General features: G+C 42.4%; 1 protein-coding gene across 1 annotated transcript; it reads right to left on the reverse strand.

The window, feature by feature from the left end:
• Positions 1-21096, reverse strand: LOC115205302 (voltage-dependent calcium channel gamma-5 subunit). The gene is made up of 6 exons (XM_029771123.1): positions 20776-21096; positions 5451-5724; positions 4692-4778; positions 1719-1859; positions 1298-1443; positions 1-840 (listed from the first exon to the last, which is right to left on the reverse strand). Exons 2-6 carry the CDS (start codon positions 5644-5646, stop codon positions 580-582), a joined length of 831 nt encoding a protein of 276 aa, XP_029626983.1. The 5' UTR covers positions 5647-5724; positions 20776-21096; the 3' UTR covers positions 1-579.
• Between the last annotated feature and the right edge of the window lie 1434 nt (positions 21097-22530).

Genomic DNA, 22530 nt, shown 5'->3' on the forward strand with positions numbered 1-22530 from the left:
TCTCCAGCCCCATCCCTCAGCTTTTTACTGAAACGGGTGGGGAGTTCGCTTTGTTATTGTTTCAACTGCTGACTGACGCTTTAACATAGTGACATGTATTGTTCCCGTTCAAACATTTGTGTAAATGTTATTTTGGTCCTCGTCAAGTTAACTAAGCAGTGGCAGTATCCTGATATAATAGAAAATAGGTGAGAAGTGAATACTCCTGAAAGAACTCTGCACTTTGCTGCCATCTGTAGGTAAGATGTGGCACAGCGGCCTCACCTGTTGCCTCAGCAGCAATCATGGCTGGTAGAGGTTTTCAAACAAGGTCCAGGACACAGCATCACAATGGGAACGAACAACAACAAAATAAAGAGACAGAGGCTTCCCTGTATATCTACTGGGACTGATATCCCAGTAAACTAAGCAGGCGGGAGGTTCTATCCACACCCAGCAACTTTCCAGCAACTCTCCACAGATTCCAGATAACTTAAAAAAGAAAAAAGAAAGCTGACCTTAGATCAGTATCTAAAAGCAACATCACCTATGACTTCTCACCCTTGACCCTCGGCGACCTGCCCTGACCTGATGACCCCTTCAGCAGGGTGAGGAGGAGACCTGGTCATAGTCGGGGCACTTGAGCAGGGCCGGGTAGCTGGCGCTCATCTGGAGCGAGGTTTCGCTGGAGATGTCCGAGGGGCTGCGTCCGCGTGCCCAGGTCTCCGGGTGTAAGAACTGACCGGAGTGGTCAGAGCAGTTACTGAGGCGCGGCCGGTAGAAGCCAGGGTGGTGGCGCTGGTACATTTCCTCGGCTGTGTAGCGCTTCATGAACAGGTAGACGGACATGACGCCCGCACTCTGGAGGGGAGAGAGACAGAGAGAGACAGACAGGAGACGATAAAGGTTAGAGGACACTGCACTCTGTAGTATAGAGAGCCAGACGACCCAGAAGACCCAGAAGAGAGGGTACCACACCAGCAGACGACAGGTCTGTGGTGTGGTTAGAGTGTTGGGCCGTAACCGTAAGGTTGCTGGTTCGAATACCCGAGCCTACAAGGTGAAATGCAAGGCACTTAACTCTAATTTGCTCCAGGGCTGCTCTACTACTATGGCTGTAGTATTTCACCTCACCAATCCAGTGTATGTGACAATAAAAAAACATATTCTTTGGTAGTGAACTATCATATAATGTAGATTTTTTCTACAACAAATGTTGTACCTCAGTGAGTGCATGTTTCTTATTTTTTCAACTGTCACCATGCACCTGCAACAAAGATAGCTCAGATGTGCGAGTGACTTTTGAATTTTGAAGTACCTCAGTGAGCAGAAAGGAGATGGCAGCGAAGGCAAAGGACCAGCCGTACCGGTAGCTGAAGTAGGACTCACTGCTCTTAGTCCTGTTCAACATCTCGTCATTAATACTGGATATATACAGCACGAGACCTACCACCAGAGCCAGACCTGACAGAGAAAGAGAGGGAAGAGGAGGGGGAGATAACAGAAAGAGAGAGGGGAGGCAAAAGAGAGATTAAACAAACCTTCAAAGCCTGAACATCAGCCAGAGAAAGAAACAGACAGGCAGAGAAGACAGATAGTGATCGTGTTAAAGCGAGATAGACACCGTCACATTCTGTAGCTGAAGCAGAGACAGCAGAAAACAAGGAGGAGGAGAAGTAGGGAAGAAGAGGAGAAAGAAAAGGAGGTGAGGAGGAAGAGATGGAAGATTAGAAGAGTACCTGAGAGGATGAAGAAGATTCCGGAGACAAAGGCCAGGATGGTGCGATGAGGTCGGACGTGTCCGATGTTGTTGAGCACAAAGCCGATGAACATGAAGAACAGACTGACCAGAGGAAACGGAGTGGCTGAACGAATCATCTCTGAGAGAGAGAGAGAGAGAGAGAGAGAGAGCGAGAGAGAGAGAGAGAGAGAGAGAGAGAGAGAGAGAGCGAGAGAGAGAGAGAGAGAGAGAGAGAGAGCGAAAGACAAAAACATCAACTATACTATACAGAAACAGAATTTCACAGACACATATAGCTATGCTCATCTACAAACTCTTATACTCTACTTTCATCTACAAACTCTTATACTCTACTTTCATCTACAAACTCTTATACTCTACTATCATCTACAAACTCTTATACTCTACTTTCATCTCAAACTCTTATACTCTACTTTCATCTACAAACTCTTATACTCTACTTTTATCTCAAACTCTTATACTCTACTTTCATCTACAAACTCTTATACTCTACTTTCATCTACAAACTCTTATACTCTACTTTCATCTACAAACTCTTATACTCTACTTTTATCTCAAACTCTTATACTCTACTTTCATCTACAAACTCTTATACTCTACTTTCATCTCAAACTCTTATACTCTACTTTCATCTACAAACTCTTATACTCTACTTTTATCTCAAACTCTTATACTCTACTTTCATCTACAAACTCTTATACTCTACTTTCATCTACAAACTCTTATACTCTACTTTCATCTCAAACTCTTATACTCTACTTTCATCTACAAACTCTTATACTCTACTTTCATCTACAAACTCTTATACTCTACTTTCATCTACAAACTCTTATACTCTACTTTCATCTCAAACTCTTATACTCTACTATCATCTACAAACTCTTATACTCTACTGTCATCTACAAACTCTTATACTCTACTTTCATCTACAAACTCTTATACTCTACTTTCATCTACAAACTCTTATACTCTACTTTCATCTCAAACTCTTATACTCTACTTTCATCTACAAACTCTTATACTCTACTATCATCTCAAACTCTTATACTCTACTATCATCTACAAACTCTTATACTCTACTTTCATCTTCAAACTCTTATACTCTACTTTCATCTACAAACTCTTATACTCTACTTTCATCTCAAACTCTTATACTCTACTTTCATCTCAAACTCTTATACTCTACTTTCATCTACAAACTCTTATACTCTACTTTCATCTCAAACTCTTATACTCTACTTTCATCTACAAACTCTTATACTCTACTTTCATCTACAAACTCTTATACTCTACTTTCATCTACAAACTCTTATACTCTACTTTCATCTACAAACTCTTATACTCTACTATCATCTACAAACTCTTATACTCTACTTTCATCTACAAACTCTTATACTCTACTTTCATCTACAAACTCTTATACTCTACTTTCATCTACAAACTCTTATACTCTACTTTCATCTCAAACTCTTATACTCTACTTTCATCTACAAACTCTTATACTCTACTTTCATCTACAAACTCTTATACTCTACTTTCATCTACAAACTCTTATACTCTACTTTCATCTTCAAACTCTTATACTCTACTATCATCTACAAACTCTTATACTCTACTTTCATCTCAAACTCTTATACTCTACTTTCATCTACAAACTCTTATACTCTACTTTCATCTACAAACTCTTATACTCTACTATCATCTACAAACTCTTATACTCTACTTTCATCTACAAACTCTTATACTCTACAATCATCTACAAACTCTTATACTCTACTTTCATCTCAAACTCTTATACTCTACTTTCATCTCAAACTCTTATACTCTACTTTCATCTACAAACTCTTATACTCTACTGTCATCTACAAACTCTTATACTCTACTGTCATCTACAAACTCTTATACTCTACTGTCATCTACAAACTCTTATACTCTACTGTCATCTACAAACTCTTATACTCTACTTTCATCTCAAACTCTGAACATAGAGGGTCCAAACAATCTTCCTGTCTACCAGAGAGCTTTCAACAGGCATCAACCAAAACCTAATGAGGCTGGGACTTTAGAGCGAGTCAAAGTCCCCTCAGTGTGACTCCTCAGAGTTATTACCTAATAAGTATTCTGAAGCAGAGAGGAGTCAGCAGGGTGGAGACCCAGAGAGGGTGGGAGTTCTGATGACTCATTTTATTCTGTATGGGCAGACTGGGCTCGGGGCAATTGGAAAGAGACTTGAATAGTAAAGAGGTCGTCATTCAGACACACTAGGAGGAGGAAAACACATTTCAATAAAACTGTTATTACGTTTAAGCATTAGAGCCTTAATTGGGGATGTGAAAGCTTATATACTGATGATAAAGAAGCACCATTTTACTCAAGTCTCTTGCCACCCAAGAGTGAATATATTATCTCTCGCATTCAGTCTGTTCTTCCATTTCTTCAGTTTAGAACGCTGGTTACAAGCCATGACTGATATTATCATTCCATTCATCGAACAGGAACTCAGAACACCTCAGTAATAGTTCTTCCAATGCACATACAGCTTCTTAATGGTACACTGCTCCCTCTCACCGCTTCAGCTATTCAGGTAGAAACACTGTTCAGCTAAGTAACCACAAGAGGGTGCCATATGTTGATACATTGTGTCACTTGTCCTTATTTGTCCTGAATACATTGGCAGTATTACAACCACCCACTCACTCTGAACCACAGAGTGCTTCATCTACTAACACACAGACAGGGTCTATTCAATCAAACGCTGTACATCGAGAAGAGAGGCAGTGACCCTTTAGAGCAACTGGCCCAAAAGTTGATATATATTATTATTGTTGCTCAAGCATATTGTTCAATTATGTATACATTGCTTTGGCAACAGAGGCAACCACCCAATAAAGATTGAGAGAGAGAGAGAGACAGAGACAGAGAGAAGGAAAATTAGAGAAATATAACTTACTAAGTACACTGACTGTGGACTCAGAGGTCAGCTGTAAGTTCATGGGCATGATGTACTCTATGGTGAAACAGCGACCTGCCTCTTCACCTGGAAGAGAAGAAGAGAGGGATTATAGAGAGCCTATAAAGAGATTGTAGAGGTTATTATTTAACCTTTATTTTGACAGGGAGACATGCTGACAGGAAGACATGCTGAGACTTTCCGTAGAGGGGTCATAATAGTTAGGCTAAACTGTAGGCCGAACCACTGTAGGCCAAACCGTTCGGATGCTACAGACGATTTTGTGAGAAGACCGACTTTCGGGTCCGACAAACACCGCTCTAGCTCTGCCACCTTTCACCGCAAATGCGTAAATGCAACATTCTCCCTCTCATTCCCCAAAACAACCAGACAGTGAGAAAGAAGAACAAACGTGTTCCTTACCACTGACACAGGGTCAGATCTTATTTAAACTCTCTAATAGTTACACTCTTAGAAAAAAAGGTGCTATCTAGATCCTAAAAGTGTTCTTCAACTGTCCCCATAGGAGAACCCTTTGAGAAACCCTTTTTGGTTCCAGGTAAAACCCTTTTGAGTTCCATGTAGATCCCTTTCCACAGAGGGTTCTACATGGAACCCAAAATAGTTCTACCTGGAACCAAAAAGGGCTCTCCTATGGGGACAGCCAAATAACACTTTTGTAACCTTTTTTTCTAAGAGTTTACACCTAGAATTGGTCTCAATTGGTCTGATCCAGGATCAGCTGGAGATGGTAGTGACCTGCCAGGAAGCAGACTCTCCAGAGTCCAGAGTGCAGGGAGGTCCTGATGTCAGTGGTCTGGTTCAGGGGCAGGATGACCCCCTCCTCCAGGTACAGCCAGTAGTCTGTAGAGACCGCAACTCCCAGAAGCCCCAGCCCGCTGACCGCAAACACGCTGCTCAGCAATGCCAGAGCCTTCCTGCCGCACACGCTCATCACGGTAGGATCAGAGGTGGTCCGCACCAGCAGGGGGCACTGGGTCAGAGGTTAGAGGTCAGGGGTGAGAGGTCAGATCTATGGGGAGAAGTAGAGGGTTGTTACTGTTATTGGGGTGACACAGATGTAGTTGGTGGCACAAGCAGAGAGACCTACTGGTAGTGAACACACTTAGGGTGCAAAGGACCATAAAAGGAACAGACACACAATTGACTGGCATGCTCTTCTGTACGATTGGTAGATGATGTATAACAGCACAATGCTGCTAGATCTCTCAGACAGAGATACATGTCATACTGCCCTGTGTCACTCAGACAGAGAGAGAGAGAGAGAGGAGAGAGAGAGAGAGAGAGAGAGAGAGAGAGAGAGAGAGAGACAGAGAGAGACAGACAGACAGACAGACAGACAGACAGACAGACAGACAGACAGACAGACAGACAGACAGACAGACAGACAGACAGACAGACAGACAGACAGACAGACAGACAGACAGACAGACAGAGGAGATGGCGTTCAGCTGCCATGAAAAGAAGATGGGCGGCTGCAGGCGTAACGGAATTTCTATTCACTCTGGAGAGAAAGAGAGAAAGAGAGAGAGCTAGCTCGCTGACAGCAGCATGACACAAACACAGCCGCCCGACCCTGTGCTGATGTTCTAATACTATCCTTTCAGTTCTCTCTCTCTCTGCTCTGTGGCTGTGAGGACACGTGGATGAATCTACAGGCCAATTACTGATAAAGCATGAAGAGCAACACCTTACAGCCACACAAGAAAGAAACAGTGGGAGAATGCGTGGCTGGGTGCTATGAGGTGTTTGAATAGACATTTCAAAGGTAGACTGAAAATGTTTCTCAGTGAATAGACTTAATGTCCTGATTTAAAACACAGCTGTAGGCTCATTGTGGTGAATTCCCCTGGACTTGAGAGGGGATATAAATGACTGTGTGGGAGGTGTGGGCGTGCTGGCAGGCGTTAGAGTGTTGGAGGAACACTAAGCGCTGAAGGAGGACATGCTTACATGATTGGTGTGTGTGTGTGTGAGTGAGAGAGAGAGAGAGAAAGGTGGTAATTGAGGAGATTTTGGAATAAAAATTGGACAAATTGACAAAATAGAGAGGGATAAACGAAAAATATGAAAGCAGATGATCTCTGTGATTCATATTCTTTCAGAACAGGTATTCTCTCTGTCTCAATTTTTTTTAAACGTGACCATTATTTAACTAGGCAAGTCAGTTAAGAACAAATTCTTATTTACAATGACAGCCAAACCCAGACAGTGACTAGGTTGTGCACCACCCTATGGGACTCCTAACCACAGCCGGATGTGACACAGCCTGGATTTGAAACAAGTACTGCAGTGACGCCTACTTGTACTGAGATCCACTGTCTTAGACCACTGCGCCCCTCTCTTGCTCTCTCCCAAAGTGAAAAAGATAATAAACAAAAGCGAAATAATCAATAAAAAAATTCAAAGGAATAGACACATTTCAAATGTCATATTATGGCTATGTACAGTGTTATAATGATGTGCAAATAGTTAAAGTACAAAATGGATAATAAATAAACATAAATATGGGTTGTATTTACAATGCTGTTTGTTCTTCACTGGTTGCTCTTTTCTTGTAGCAACAGGTCACAAATCTTTTTGCTGTGATGGCACACTGTGGTATTTCACCCAATAGATATGGGAGTTTATCAAAATTGTATTTGTTTTCAAATTCTTTGTGGTCTGTGTAATCTGTGGGAAATACATGTCTCTAATATGGTCATATATTTTGCAAGAGGTTAGGAAGTGTAGCTCAGTTATCACCTCATTGTGTGGGCAGTGGGCATATAGCCTGTCTTCTCTTGAGAGCCAGGTCTGCCTACGGCGGCTTCTCTCAATAGCAAGGCTATGCTCACTGTGTCTGTACAAAGTCAAAGCGTTCCTTAATTTTGGGTCAGTCACAGTGGTCAGGTATTCTGCCACTGTGTACTCTCTGTTTAGGGCCAAATAGCATTCTAGTTTGTTCCCGTTTTTATAAATTCTTTCCAATGTGTCAAGTAATCATCTTTTTCTTTTCCCATGATTTGGTTGGATCTAGTTGTGTTGCTGTCCTAGGGCTCTGTGGGGTCTGTTTGTGTTTGTGAACAGAGCTTCAGAACCAGCTTGCTTAGGGGGCTCTTCTCCAGGTTCATTTCTCTGTAGGTGATGGCTTTGTAGAAATTGTAGAAATTTAACGCCTCTTTTATGGATTCTGATAATTAGCGGGTATCGGGTAAATTCTGCTCTGCATGCATTATTTGGTGTTTCACATTGTACACAGAGGATATTTTTGGAGAATTCTGCATGCAGAGTTTCAATTAGGTGTTTGTCCCATTTTGTGAATTATAGGTTGGTAAGCGGACCTCAGGCCTCAGAACCATTAAGGGCAATGGGTTCTATAACTGATTCAAGTATTTTTAGCCAGATCCTAATTGGTATGTCCAATTTTATGTTCTTTTTGATGGCATAGAAGGCCCTTCATGCCTTGTCTCTCAGATAGTTCACCGCTTTGTGGAAGTAACCTGTGGCGCTGATGTTTAGGCTGAGGTATAACATCGTGTCTAGATGAAATTTGTATTCGTGGTCCTGGCAACTGGACCTTTTTTGGAGCACCATTATTTATGTCTTATTGAGATTTACTGTCAGGGCCCAGGTCTGACAGAATTTGTGCAGAAGATCTAGGTGCTGCTGTAAGCCCTCCTTGGCTGGGGACAGAAGCACCGGATCATCAGCAAACAGTAGACATTTGACTTCAGATTGTAGTAGGGTGAGGCCGTGTGCTGCAGTCTGTTCTAGTGCCCTCGCCAATTTGTTGATGTTGAAGAGGGTGGGGTTTAAGCTGCATCCCTGTCTCACCTCCTGGCCCTGTGGAAATAAATGTGTATTTTTTACCTATTTTAACCACACACTTGTTGTTTGTGTACATGGATTTTATAATGCCTAAACATCAGAGCCATAATCTGTCAAAAAAACAATGAGAAGACTTTGCCTTTGTTTTGGTTTGTTTGTTTCTCAATTAGGGTGTGTAGGGTGAATACGTGGTTTGATGTACGGTAATTTGGTAAAAAGCCAATTTGACATTTGCTCAGTATATTGTTTTCACTGAGGAAATGTACGAGTCTGCTGTTAATGATAATGCAGAGGATTTCCCCAAGGTTGCTGTTGATGCATATCCCATGGTAGTTATTGGGGTCAAATGTGTCTCCATTTTTGTGGATTGGGGTGATCAGTCCTTGGTTCCAAATATTGGGGAATATGCCAGAGCTGAGGATGATGTTAAAGAGTTTAAGTATAGCCAATTTGAATTTGTGGTCTGTATATTTTATCATTTCATTTAGGATACCATCAACCCCACATGCCTTTTTGGGTTGGAGGGTTTGTATTTTGTCCTGTAGTTCATTCAATGTAATTGGAGAATCCAGAGGGTTCTGGTAGTCTTTAATAGCTGATTCTAAGATTTGTATTTGATCATGTATATATGTTTTTGCTGTTTGTTCTTTGTTCTTTGTTATAGAGCCAAAAATATTGGAGATGTGGTTTATCCATACTGTCACGCCCTGACCTGAGAGAGCCGGTTTTTCTCTGTTTGGTTAGGTCAGGGTGTGACATGGGGTGGGCATTCTATGTGTTGTAATTCTATGTTGGTTTTTCCTTTGATTGGCCTAGTATGGTTTCCAATCAGAGGCAGCTGTCTATCATTGTCTCTGATTGGGAATCATACTTAGGCAGCCATTTTTCCTACAGTCAGTTGTGGGATCTTGTCTTTGTTTGGTTGCATGTATTTTGCACTACGAAGCTTTTCGTTCGTTGTGTTTATTGTTTTGTTGCTGGTTCACCTTTAAAACCTGTTGGGGCTAGGGGGCAGTATTTGCACGGCCGGATAAAAAACGTACCCGATTTAAACTGGTTACTACTCTTGACCAGAAACGAGAATATGCATATAATTAGATTTGGATAGAAAACACTCTAAAGTTTCTAAAACTGTTTGAATGGTGTCTGTGAGTATAACAGAACTCATATGGCAGGCCAAAACCTGAGAAGATTCCATACAGGAAGTGCCCTGTCTGACAATTTGTTGTCCTTCAGTTGCATCTCTATCGAAACTACAGCATCTGTGCTGTAACGTGACATTTTCTAAGGCTTCCATTGGCTCTCTAAAGCCGCCAGAAAGTGGAATGGGGTGTCTGCTGTCTCTGGGCAAAGAACAGCAGCAGAATTTGTAAGTGGTCAGCCTGGGGACAGTGAGACTGAGATGCGCATTCACGAGACTACTCCATTTTTTTCTTTCAGCCTTTGAATGAATACAACGTTGCCCGGTTGGAATATTATCGCTATTTTACAAGAAAAATAGCATAAAAATTGATTTTAAACAGCGTTTGACATGCTTCTAAGTACGGTAATGGAATATTTTGAATTTTTTTGTCACGAAATGCGCTCGCGCGTCACCCTTCGGATAGAGACCTGAACGCACAAACAGAAGGAAGCTATTTGAATATAACTATGGATTATTTGGAACCAAAACAACATTTGTTGTTGAAGTAGAAGTCCTGGGAGTGCATTCTGACGAAGAACGGCAAAGGTAATCCAATTTTTCTAATAGTAATTCTGGGTTTATTGAGCCCCAAACTTGGTGGATGTCAAAATAGCTAGCCGTGATGGCCGAGCTATGTACTCAGAATATTGCAAAATGTGGTTTTCGCCAAAAAGCTATTTTAAAATCTGACACCGCGATTGCATAAAGGAGTTCTGTATCTATAATTCTTAAAATAATTGTTATGTATTTTGTCAACGTTTATGGTGAATAATTTAGTAAATTCACCGGAAGTTTTCGGTGGGTATGCTAGTTCTGAACATCACATGCTAATGTAAAAAGCTGTTTTTTGATATAAATATGAACTTGATTGAACAAAACATGCATGTATTGTATAACATAATGTCCTAGGAGTGTCATCTGATGAAGATCATCAAAGGTTAGTGCTGCATTTAGCTGTGGTTTTGTTTTTTGTGACATATATGCTTGCTTTGAAAATGGCTGTGTGATTATTTTTGGCAGGGTACTCTCCTGACATAATCTAATGTTTTGCTTTCGCTGTAAAGCCTTTTTGAAATCGGACAATGTGGTTAGATTAACGAGAGTCTTGTCTTTAAAATGGTGTAAAATAGTAATATGTTTGAGAAATTGAAGTTATAGCATTTTTGAGGTATTTGTATTCCACTGGCTGTTGACTAGGGTGGGACGCCCATAGAAGTTAAAATAAAAGATGATGAACTCAACGTCTACCTTGAACGACGGACGTTACACATACATCTCCATTTTGAATAGATAACTCGTGTTGTTGTTTGTTGTTTGTTTAGGTTTTCTACTGCCAAGTTAACACCTTCAATATTACAGTGAAACATTTTGTCCAGGAAATTGTCTAGAAGGAATTTAATTTGTTGTTGCCTAATAGTTTTTTTTGACAGATTACCACACTACTTTCCTTCCATCTTCCCTGTAGCTCAGTTGGTAGAGCATGGTGTTTGCAACGCATGGTGTTTGCAACGCATGGTGTTTGCAACGCATGGTGTTTGCAACGCATGGTGTTTGCAACGCATGGCATGGTGTTTGCAACGCATGGTGTTTGCAACGCATGGCATGGTGTTTGCAACGCATGGCATGGTGTTTGCAACGCATGGCATGGTGTTTGCAACGCATGGCATGGTGTTTGCAACGCCAGGGTTGTGGGTTCGATTCCCACGGGGGGCCAGCACAGAAAAAAAAGTATGAAATGTATGCATTCACTACTGTAAGTCGCTCTGGATAAGAGCGTCTGCTAAATGACTAAAATGTAAAAAATGTAAAGCGTTTTGTAATATTATTCAGTTCCTTTGGCTTTGATGCCTCATGATTGAGCATAGCTCTGATCTGAAAGAGGTGTCAGTGGACTGACTCTGAATGCTCTAAGAGACTCTGGGTTAAGGTCAGTGATAAAGTAGTCTACAGTACTACCGCCAAGAGATGAGCTATAGGTGTACCTACCGTAGTAGTCCCCTCAAAGCCTACTATTGACTATGTACATACCCAGTGTCCAACAGAGCTGCAGGAGTTGTGACCCGTTTTTGTTGGTTATGTTGTCGTAGTTGTGTCTAGGGGGGCATATGGGGGAGGGAATGCTGTCACCTCCAGATAGGTGTTTGTCGCCCTGTGTTCTGAGGGTGTCAGGTTCTTGTCCAGTTCTGGCATTTAGGTCGCCACAGACTAGTGTCCCTGGGCCTGGAAATGGTTGATCTCCCCCTCTAGGATGGAGAAGCTGTCATCGTTAAAGTATGGGGATTCTATTGGCGGGATATAGGTAGCATACAAGGATATTTTTCTCTGTAGATATCATTTCCTCATTCATTTCTAGCCAGATGTAAAATGTTCCTGTTTTGACTAATTTAGGTCTGCTCTATACCAAATTAGCATGCCCCCGAGTCTCTTCCCTGTTTCACACTTGGTAGTTTGGTGGATGGGACTACCAGCTCTCTGTAACCTAGAGGGCAACCAGTGGGTCCGTCTCCTTTATACCATGTTTCTTGTAGGATGACAATGTCTGTATTTCCAATTTCTTTGATGAAGTCTGGGTTCCTGCTCTTTAGGCCAAAGGCAGATGACCTCAGACCTTGTATATTCCAGGATGAGATATGAAAAGCTTTGTGATACATAGCGTCTAGTGTTGTTTTTGTGTGGTTCAGGCCCGGACCATCACAGCAGGTGCGAATAGAGCATGTTGAGCATCTGATACATACTTCTTAGGTCCCAGGATGGGGCTTGGGCGGGTATAATAGTGGGGGTTGGGCCTGTTGCGCTGCTCACGGCCTGGGCATATGTCCTGCTGTCATGTTGAGGTCCTTGCCGCAGGGGCGGGGGGCATGGGGTGGGCAGAAGGGGCAAAAGTCTGATATGGGATGCCTATATAGGGTGTGGCCAGGGTTTGCTCGGGGTGGTCTTAACTGGTTGGGGTGTGGCTGGTGATGCTGTGGTCTGGGTGTAGGTCCTCTTGGTATGGGTTCTCTCGGTGCAGGTCCTTCAGGAGCGGGTCTTGCAGGTCTGGGCGGGGTGTCCGTTGCTCTGTTGCTCCTGTGTAAGGTGCTGAGGCTATGGATGAGGGTTGGGATTGCTGCCTTGTAGAGGTGGACCTGGTCGTAAAGGCTGTTCAAGTCCAGGTTGGAGTGGTGGGCCAGGTAGACATTAGGTTTTGAGGCACAGTCTTGCTTAATGCTTGCATTCACCTGCTGTATTGTGGCAGGGTGAAAGCCTTTTCGTGGTAGCAGAGTGGAGATAACCACTTGTGTGTTGGGGAAAGTGGAAGAAGCTTTTTCAATCACTCCCTTGAGTGCTGTGGCCGCCCTTCACTGCTGGGCCCTCAGGTCATTTATGTCCGTGTGAATTATGATGTGGCTGGGGGACCCTAGTCTGTCCTCTGACAACATCTCCAGGGCATGCCTAGTGTTTGGGCACCAGCGTTTAGCCACTTTGGGAAAAAGTTTATCATCTTAAATGTATTTGCCATTTGAGTGAATGAGGAGCACAATCTCTGTCTTTGTGTGTCCACAGTGGATGTGTGGGGGTTTTCAAGGTAGCTATCAGGGGAGCTGACAGGGGGGCTGTTAGGAGGGAGTGGGGTCTGTTGGGTTGGTGGGTCCTGTGTTGTCTGTCCCATTGTGGTGTTGAGGTTGTGGTCTGGGTCTGAGGTGGGCTGTTCGACTGGCTTCTCTGGGGGAGTGTCCTGCTCTCTGTCACACCTCAGGTTTCTCACCTTCTCCTTCAGTGCCATGTGTGCCTTTTTAAGTTCTCTCACCTCAGTCCGTAGAGCAGTCAGCTCTCAGACAGCTGTCCATCTCCACCTTCTGCTTTCTGGGTGTTGTTGGGGGGGGGGGGGGGGGGGGGGTCTCTGAGCACCACCATGTCTCTCTCCAGTTCTGTGACTTTACCCCTCTCAATGATGGAGGAGCAGTGCAGATCTGGGACCTGGGTGTGATCAGTGCTGGGGAGTTGTCACAGAGAGAGAGCATTTCCTGCTGTGCTCTCTCTTTGAAATTATCCTGCCATTGTTTGGCTCAAGAGTTTTCACACCTCTCACTTGAAGTTGCAACCAGGTCAGTTCTGTCCTGGCAGTTTGGTAGTTTAGTATTATTTATTTATTAAGCTTTATATAACAACATTACCTAGAGATAATTGTCTTTTACTTTTTGGCATCAGTAGTAGGTTCAGACTGAACAATACTCACTCAGTTATGTGTTGGATGGTATTTCCAGGTTCACTTGTGTTTCTCCTGCAGGTTTTGGTTTGTTAGAAGTTTGTTCTTGATAGTCCTTGGTAGTAATAGTCCATTCAGGTAATTTAGTTCAAAATCAAGGTTTTAGGTCTGGAATTTTAGAGAGACAGTCTCTTTGACAAAGGGACAATAGGGGATTAGTGGTCAATCTGGAGGGTTGCTGTCCCAGTCCACATGGCTCTCTCCCCCATCTCTCTCTCCTCTCTCTCTCTCTACCCCCGCTCTCTCTCTCCCCCTCTCTCTCTCTCCCCCTCTCTCTCTCTTCCCCCCCCTCTCTCTCTCTCTCTACCCCCGCTCTCTCTCCCCCTCTCTCTCTCTCCCCCTCTCTCTCTCTTCCCCCCTCTCTCTCCCCCTCTCTCTCTCTCTCCCCCTCTCTCTCTTCCCCCCTCCTCTCTCTCTCTCTCACCCCCCCACTCTCTCTCTCTCACCCCCCCTCTCTCTCTCCCCCTCTCTCTCTCTTCCCCCCTCTCTCTCCCCCCTCTCTCTCTCTCTCTCTCCCCCCTCTCTCTCTCTCTCTCTCTCACCCCCCACTCTTTCTCTCTCTCCCCTCTCCTCTCTCTCTCTCATCCCTGATTCCTGTCTCTGATTCATGTTTCTGGGTGTGCTCACTGTGCTGTTTAAACAATTCCAACCCAAACAGGGAGATTAGGAGTCTAAATCCTAGCCATCATGAAATGTCAAAGTGCTACAAATCAATCTATTGTCTCATTTTGATGGCATCACAGCTAAATCCCAGCCAAATGCAACTATCAGTCAGCTGGATGTTCAAGATTGCCAATCTAAAGCACGATGATGTCTCTCAGTATGGCTTGAATTTATCTTCAACTAAGGACTTGAATGTCTTGGATGGTTGGATGGGAACGGTTTTAAGTTAGGTCACATGTAAGCATGCACACACCTACTGCACACAGATATACAGATGCATGTACAGTAGCAGTCAAAGGTTTGGACACACCTACTCATTCAAGGGTTTTTCTTTATTTTTACTATTTTATACATTGTAGAATAATAGTGAATATCAAAACTATGAAATAACAGATATGGAATCATGTAGTAACCAAAAAAGTGTTAATCATTTTATATTTTATATTCTTCAAAGTAGCTACCCTTTGCCTTGATGACAGCTTTGCGCACTCTTGGCATTCTCTCAACCAGCTTCACCTGGAATGCTTTTCCAACAGTCTTGAAGGCGTTCCCACATATGCTGAGCACTTGTTGGCTGCTTTTCCATCACTCTGTGGTCCAACTCATCCCAAACCATCTCATTTGGGTTAAAGTTGGGTGGCTGTGGAGGCCAGGTCATCTGATGCAGCACTCCATCACTGTCCTTCTTGGTCAAATAGCCCTTACACAGCCTGGAGGTGTGTTGGGTCATCGTCCTGTTGAAAAACAAATGATAGTCCCACTAAGCGCAAACCAGATGGGATGGCGTATCGCTGCAGAATGCTGTGGTAGCCATGCTGGTTAAGTGTGCCTTGAATTCTAAATAAATCACTGACAGTGTCACCGGTAAAGCACCCGCACACCATCACACCTACTCCTCCATGTTTCATGGTGGGAACTACACATGCGGTGATTATCCGTTCACCTACTCTGCGTATCACAAAGACACAGCGGTTAAAACCAAAAATCTCAAATTTGGACTCCGGTCTAATGTCCATTCCTTGTGTTTCTTGGCCCAAGCAAGTCTCTTCTTATTATTGGTGTCTTTTAGTAGTGGTTTCTTTGCAGCAATTCGACCATGAAGGCCTGATTCACGCAGTCTCCTCTGAACAGTTGATGTTGAGATGTGTCTGTTACTTGAACTCTGTGAAGTATTTTTTGGGGCTGCAATTTCTGAGGCTGGTAACTCTAATGAACTTATCCTCTGCAGCAGAAGTAACTGTGGGTCTTCCTTTCCTGTGGCGGTCCTCATGAGAGACAGTTTCATCATAGCGCTTGATGGTTTTTGCGACTGCACTTGAAGAAACTATCAATGTTCTTGAAATTTTCCGGATTGACTGACCTTCATGTCTTAAAGTAATGATGGACTGACATTTCTCTTTGCTTATTTGAGCTGTTCTTGCCATAATATGGACTTGGTCTTTACCAAATTGGGCTATCTTCTGTATACCATTCCTTGTCACAACACAACTGATTGGCTCAAATGTATTAAGAAAAGAAATTCCACAAATTACTTTTAACAAGACACAACTGTTAATTGAAATGCATTGCTGGTGACTACGTTATGAAGCTGGTTGAGAGAATGCCAAGAGTGTGCAAAGCTGTCATCAAGGCAAAGGGTGGCTACTTTGAAGAATCTCAAATAAAAATATATTTTGATTTGTTTAACACTTTTTTGGTTACTACATGATTCCATATGTGTTATTTCATAATTTTGATGTCTTCACTATTATTCTACAATGTAGAAAATAGTGAAAATAAAGAAAAACCCTTGAATGAGTAGGCATGTCAACTTTTGACTGGTACTGTACATGCATCTGTATATCTCTGTACATCTCACTCGAATGCATAAACAAGCACACACACATCCACGCACACAAACTTATACAGACAGGCACACGCACACACACACACACACACACACACACACACACACACACACACACACACACACACACACACACACACACACACACACACACACACACACACAAACTTATACAGACAGGCACACACACACACACACACACACACACACACACACACACACACACACACACACACACAAACTTATACAGACAGGCACACGCACACACACACACACACACACACACACACACACACACACACACACACACACACACACACACACACACACACACACACACACACACACACAGACATCTACTAGTTATAATCTGATTCTACTATTTCATTAGCTATAGCCTCTGAACTCTGACAGGAAACATTCACCATGGCAGACTGAAGTGAGACTGAATACAGAGACAGTCTTCTATTTACATTCAAAACCTTGTCACTCACTCACACCAGGCAGTGAGTCAAAAGTCAAATTTAGACATGTTTTCACTTTAGTGTGACTTATTAAAACAAATGATGTGTCATACTGGGTATGAAAATCCCCCAATTAACACCAAGGTGATTGTTGAGGGAATGAGTAAGAACATTTTATGGACGCGTGATCGTGTTCATGACATCATCACTGGTAAAAGGGAGGAGGTAAAAAACATCAGAGGGGCAAACTGTCAACAAAAGAGACAACTGTGACGGCTACAAAACATCTCAACTTGTGAAAAAGGCCTGTCCTACTGTATATACCCAGCAATTCATATTGTCTGGCCCATAAGCATCCTCTATGTGTCATCAGACCTACACCCAACCTGTTATACAACTGGATGGTTAGAAGTGTCATGACGTTGCCCTCTTTGAGTACAGGGAGGACAGTTGACCCCCTCCCCCTTGCACCATCCCCCAACCTACCTCCCCCCACCCAGGCCCTGTGGCAGGAGAATCTCCTGCCACATGGCCCATAGAGAGACACAGGAAATTCTTCCAACTCACAGAATTGGGGAACTGAACGACATTTATGTTCTGGAGAAGGTATAAAAGATTGGTGAAGAATCCAGCTACGAACTGGTCCGCTTGGTACAATTTTGTGATACTCAGAAGAGACAATATAGTCATATTACCATAATACTGTTTATATAATAGCCTCAGCTATGGGACTTGCATCTAAATGGTTGTATAAAATGTATTAATAAGGATAAAGCTATTTGTAATACATTGAGATGCTATGTACTGATGTTAATGTAATAGAATGTATTTTCTGTTCAAAGATTAAATCAGTCATCGGCACACCCCCAGGGACACAGACAGGACCAGGCGTCATGTGACAAGCCTGTTCTATGTTCACGTATAAAATCCCACCCTGATTTCATTTCTCCAGACCAGCTTACCTCAGAAGAGAGAGCCAAGGTTTGACCACCCAATTCCTCTACTGAAAGTTACCTATACCACGTGGTTAAATTTTTAGACTATCGAGACCGACAGAATAAGAACAAGTCTTTGATATTAATTATTAGTCTGCAGCTAAGTAAATTATATCATTGAACGCAAAGACCAACGAAACATCCATTCTATAACGACATTAATGAATGTCGCTTTGAAAGATCCATTCTAACCGAGAGAGAGAGAGAGAGAGAGAGAGAGAGAGAGAGAGAGAGAGAACTCTCCAACAGAACGACTCTCCAACAAGGATCCCGACGACACACTGAGCGTAAATATATATTGATTGCAATTGTTCCCGAATGAGTGAGCGTTCATGTGCAAAGGATTAGCATATCAATTGTTAATATTAATGAACTCTGTGTGCCTCCTCAGCTGAACATTTTATGACCCATTGTTCTACAAGACACCAGCCATGCCTGTTTTAGCCCACTAGGGCACATTACTCTACCAATTCTTTGTGACGATAACTACTGTTTGTATGCTTTCTGTGAATTACTTAGTTGAGTAAATAAATGATTTTAAGACAATTAATGTATGGATGACTTTAGTAAAGGCTGGATTCGTGCAGATACAACAATTTACGACGTTTGGAATGAGACTGGACGCGAGGTAAAATATACCATTTAAACCAGAAGATAATAGGCCTATACTATAATAGAATATAATATAGAATGTTATAATATAGGAAAGTTATATTGGGAAAATTATAACTTTGTAATCTGAATATTTTCCTTGGTGCCCCGATCTCCTAGTTAATTACAATTAAACGATTAATCAGTTTAATCGCGTGATAATAATTACAGGGAGTTAATTGATAAACATGTCTTCAGTTTAATGGTGCCCCGGAAGACACGACAGAAGTGACTGAAGCATGCCCTGTCAGTTAGTTACAATCAACACCATCCTAGTACTCCCCCTGATTGAATGGATATATGACACTGTGTTGACTGATAGTGGCCTATACTTCAGCTCTATGGTTGTGATGTTCTGTTTCTAGGCTACGTATTGACGTGTATCTATTTATATAAGACTTGCAACTTGCTGTAAACGGCTGATAGCTGCACATTTCTCCAGAGTCCCATTCTTTTAGTCTCATAACTCATAAACCTATCCATGGTGGGCTTCACTGTGACTGGGGTTTGTAGGGGGATTTATAGACCAGTTTATAAAACATGGGACCACAGCCAGTTTACTGGGAAATGTCCAGCCTTAGAGGATTTAGGTCTACAGATGAACAAAATGTACTACAGAGAAATAAAATGGACTTGTCGAAACTGCAGAGCATTTTTGCAACAGTAAAAACAACCCTTTTAAGGTGTTGTTTTGTAAAAATGTGCTTATTATCTTTGTCTCTCTTGGCATATTTGAATAATTTTATTGGCAGTCTCCCAAAACATATCTGTGCAATCCAGACTTAATTAATTCGCTAAATGGGCAAAATATAAATTCAAATGAAGTATTTTAAATAATTTACCAAAGATGTGGACACACTTCCTCAATACAGATTCCATCACACTAATATGCTATATGGCTACAGGCTGCAGAATGTAGATGCTATAAAACGTTCGAGAATTCAGACACCACTGATCCTTTCAATCAGGGTTGAATTCGTTTTCACTAATCATTTTAGCAGATGCTCTTATCTAGAGCAGTTTACAGGTGCAATTAGGGTTACGTGCCTAGCTCAAGGGGCGACAGATTTTTCACCTTGTCGGCTCGAGGATTCAAACTAACCAACTTTAGAGGATGGCATTTGTCATTTCGGTATTGTCGTATTGCAGAGGACATTGCAGGGCGGATTGTCTGCGGCGACACCCTCATTTCATCGGCTCTCTATCGTGCAGTTCATTCAAATGTGACAGTAGCGCGAGATTCTCTATAATTTCCCACCCAGACCCATTATCTCTTTCTCCCTCTCTTTCTCTCTCTTTCTCTCTCCCTTTCTCTCTCTCTTTCTCTCTCCCTTTCTCTCTCTTTCTCTCTCCCCTTTCTCTTTCTCTCTCTCTCTCTCTTTCTCTCTCTCTCTCTCTCGTTCTCTCTCTCTCCTCTTTCTCTCTCTCTTTCTCTCTCTCTCTCTCTCTCTCTCGTTCTCTCTCTCTCCTCTTTCTCTCTCTCTTTCTCTCTCTCTCGTTCTCTCTCTCTCCTCTTTCTCTCTCTCTTTCTCTCTCTCTCTCTCTCTCTCGTTCTCTCTCTCTCCTCTTTCTCTCTCTCTTTCTCTCTCTCTCTCGTTCTCTCTCTCTCCTCTTTCTCTCTCTCTTTCTCTCTCTCTCTCGTTCTCTCTCTCCTCTTTCTCTCTCTCTTTCTCTGACAGAGGGAGAGGGACAGTGAGCCCGAACGAAAACAACTTTCCATTGCTCTGATCCGCGAAAAGATATCGATCAGAAACAATGATGAAAGAAAACAGAACAATACATTGTCCAATCTAGCTCTTTGGTGAGATAAAGTAAATCATTTGCAGAGTTAACTATTGTTCACGTCACTTTGTATTACAGCTACAAGTTGAATGGTTTAGTGAAGTGACATTTCTTTGAGCCGGAGAGACCGCTGCATGCATGGGAACTATCCATGGACCTGAAATGACCAGTAAAAACAGAGGCAAAGTGCCCTGCGCTGTAGTACGAAAACATGTTTCTTACATTGGGGTCTAATCACTCATCTTCTTTCAAACAATTTACTGTGACTACAGATATCAATTTTAACTCCCGATTCAATCCAAATATCCCCTCTTAAATTCAAATGGGAAGGTCATACAAAACGCAACTCTTTGGGAAATAAAAATGTCCAATTTAAATTCCTTACTGGACCAAATAAAGTCGGTATTACATCAGATTGCGTACCTCAGATCTGTGTGCGTAGGATGAGTCTGGGTTCTCTCTCAGTAGTTCTCCCTGCTATGTGTGTCTTCATCTGCACCCCTCACAGACAGTAACAAAAAGTGTTGGAGCGCCGCTGGGTAAACAGACAAGACGGACGGAGGTGCACACACCGTAGCCACTCACTTCTTGGCATGAAGGTGCGCTTCCTCCAGAGCTCCTCGGATTTAGCAGGCGACCTCACTCACTCACTGCTGACGACGGACATATCCACAGACCGCACCAGCACCTAGCTGTCCTGCTCAGCTCAACTCAGATGCTTCAGCTCAACTCAGATGCTTTGTGCCATGGTAATTGATATCATCACCACGCTGCGTGGAATGCTGAATGCGGAGGCTACGAGATAGAGAGAGAGAGAGAGGAGAGAGAGAGAGAGAGAGAGAGAGAGAGAGGAGAGAGAGAGAGAAGAGAGAGAGAGAGAGAGAGAAGAGAGAGAGAAGAGAGAGAGAGAAGAGAGAGAGAGAGAGAGAGAGAGAGAGAGGAGAGAGAGAGAGAGAGAGAACGAACCAAAACAAACTATTTCATCAGGTTACATACAGTCTTACACTTTTTCCGAGGAAGGTGCCGTCAATATCCCACCCTAAAGGAGTCCAGTCACCAATGATAGATGCACATATGGCTTACTGTATATTTAGAACATTTTGACATCATCAATAATGAAATAATAAGTCTACCTCTGGATTTCCCTAGATTGCCTGAGAGAGATCGTATATGTTAGTTATGGCCCAAATGTGCAATTCCTCAAAGTATCCTAAAAATACATCTGAAACATGTCCTCTTATCTTGTGAAAACATGTCACACATTTCTGATAGAGTGAGCAGAAAATAACTTCTCACTAGTGAAAAAATACAAAATAAGCCCCAGCAAAACAGCTGATACAAAGGCATCATAATCACTGTGCCTTTATTCTGTCCTGTCTAGAAACAGTCCCGGGCCCCTGGGACTTCAGCACCAAGGCCAGCTCCTGCCATGAACGAAAGACAGATGAGAGAGAGAATGCTTTGGGCTGGATTCAATGCGTATGGCAGAAGTATCGCAGAAAATCCATGTTACAGCTCGATTTAAATTTAAAGGCAACGTTCCCGTGTTCACGGATACTTCATTGACGGTAAACACTTCATATGTCAGCTCAATCGGACATTACTTCTAAATCTCTGTAAACATAAGGAACACATACACTCTAACAATAATAATATCAGGGGGGTATTTAAAAAATGAACCCCAAAAAGTTATTCAAAAGTTTATTTGATGATCCATTAAAAGGGGTTATTTTAAAGGGTTCTTCGAAGAACTTCTAGAGGTTCCCCCACAGTTTCAATTTGAAGAACCCTTAAAGGGTACTCCAGGAACCTTTTCTTTTTAATGATAATAATATGCATAACAATAACACAATATTTTAGTTCTCCGTTTATTATGATTTTATTGGCAAAGTAGAATTGTAATATGAGGTAAACTCCCAGCAGAGACCCAAGTCCAAAGGTTATATCCTCTGGTGTGTTGATGTTAGTGTGTTGATGTTCTCCGTATCCATAGCCATAATGATTTTGCAGTGCATGGTGATTGAACAGGTTTCCTGTTATATTCATCAGAGGTGTAGGGAGGGTGAAGTCTGTGAATCCCCAAAAATGTAATTATACAGATGTTTAACAAAACATGCACACAACAGTATTCATACCTTGGTTTTTGTGGTGAATGTGAATTAAATAAAAACTTTTGAT

This window comes from Salmo trutta, chromosome 1 (assembly GCF_901001165.1).
Source record: "Salmo trutta chromosome 1, fSalTru1.1, whole genome shotgun sequence".
Taxonomy (NCBI): Eukaryota; Metazoa; Chordata; class Actinopteri; order Salmoniformes; family Salmonidae; genus Salmo; species Salmo trutta.

Coding starts and splice junctions, on each gene's coding strand:
- LOC115205302 (XM_029771123.1), bottom strand. CDS start 5,646: ATGAGCGTGTGCGGCAGGAAGGCTCTGGCATTGCTGAGCAGCGTGTTT. Junction 4,779..5,450: donor GAGAGTCTGCTTCCTGGCAG/GTCACTACCATC, acceptor CTTCTCTTCCAG/GTGAAGAGGCAGGTCGCTGT. Junction 1,860..4,691: donor GTCCACAGTCAGTGTACTTA/GTAAGTTATATT, acceptor TCTCTCTCTCAG/AGATGATTCGTTCAGCCACT.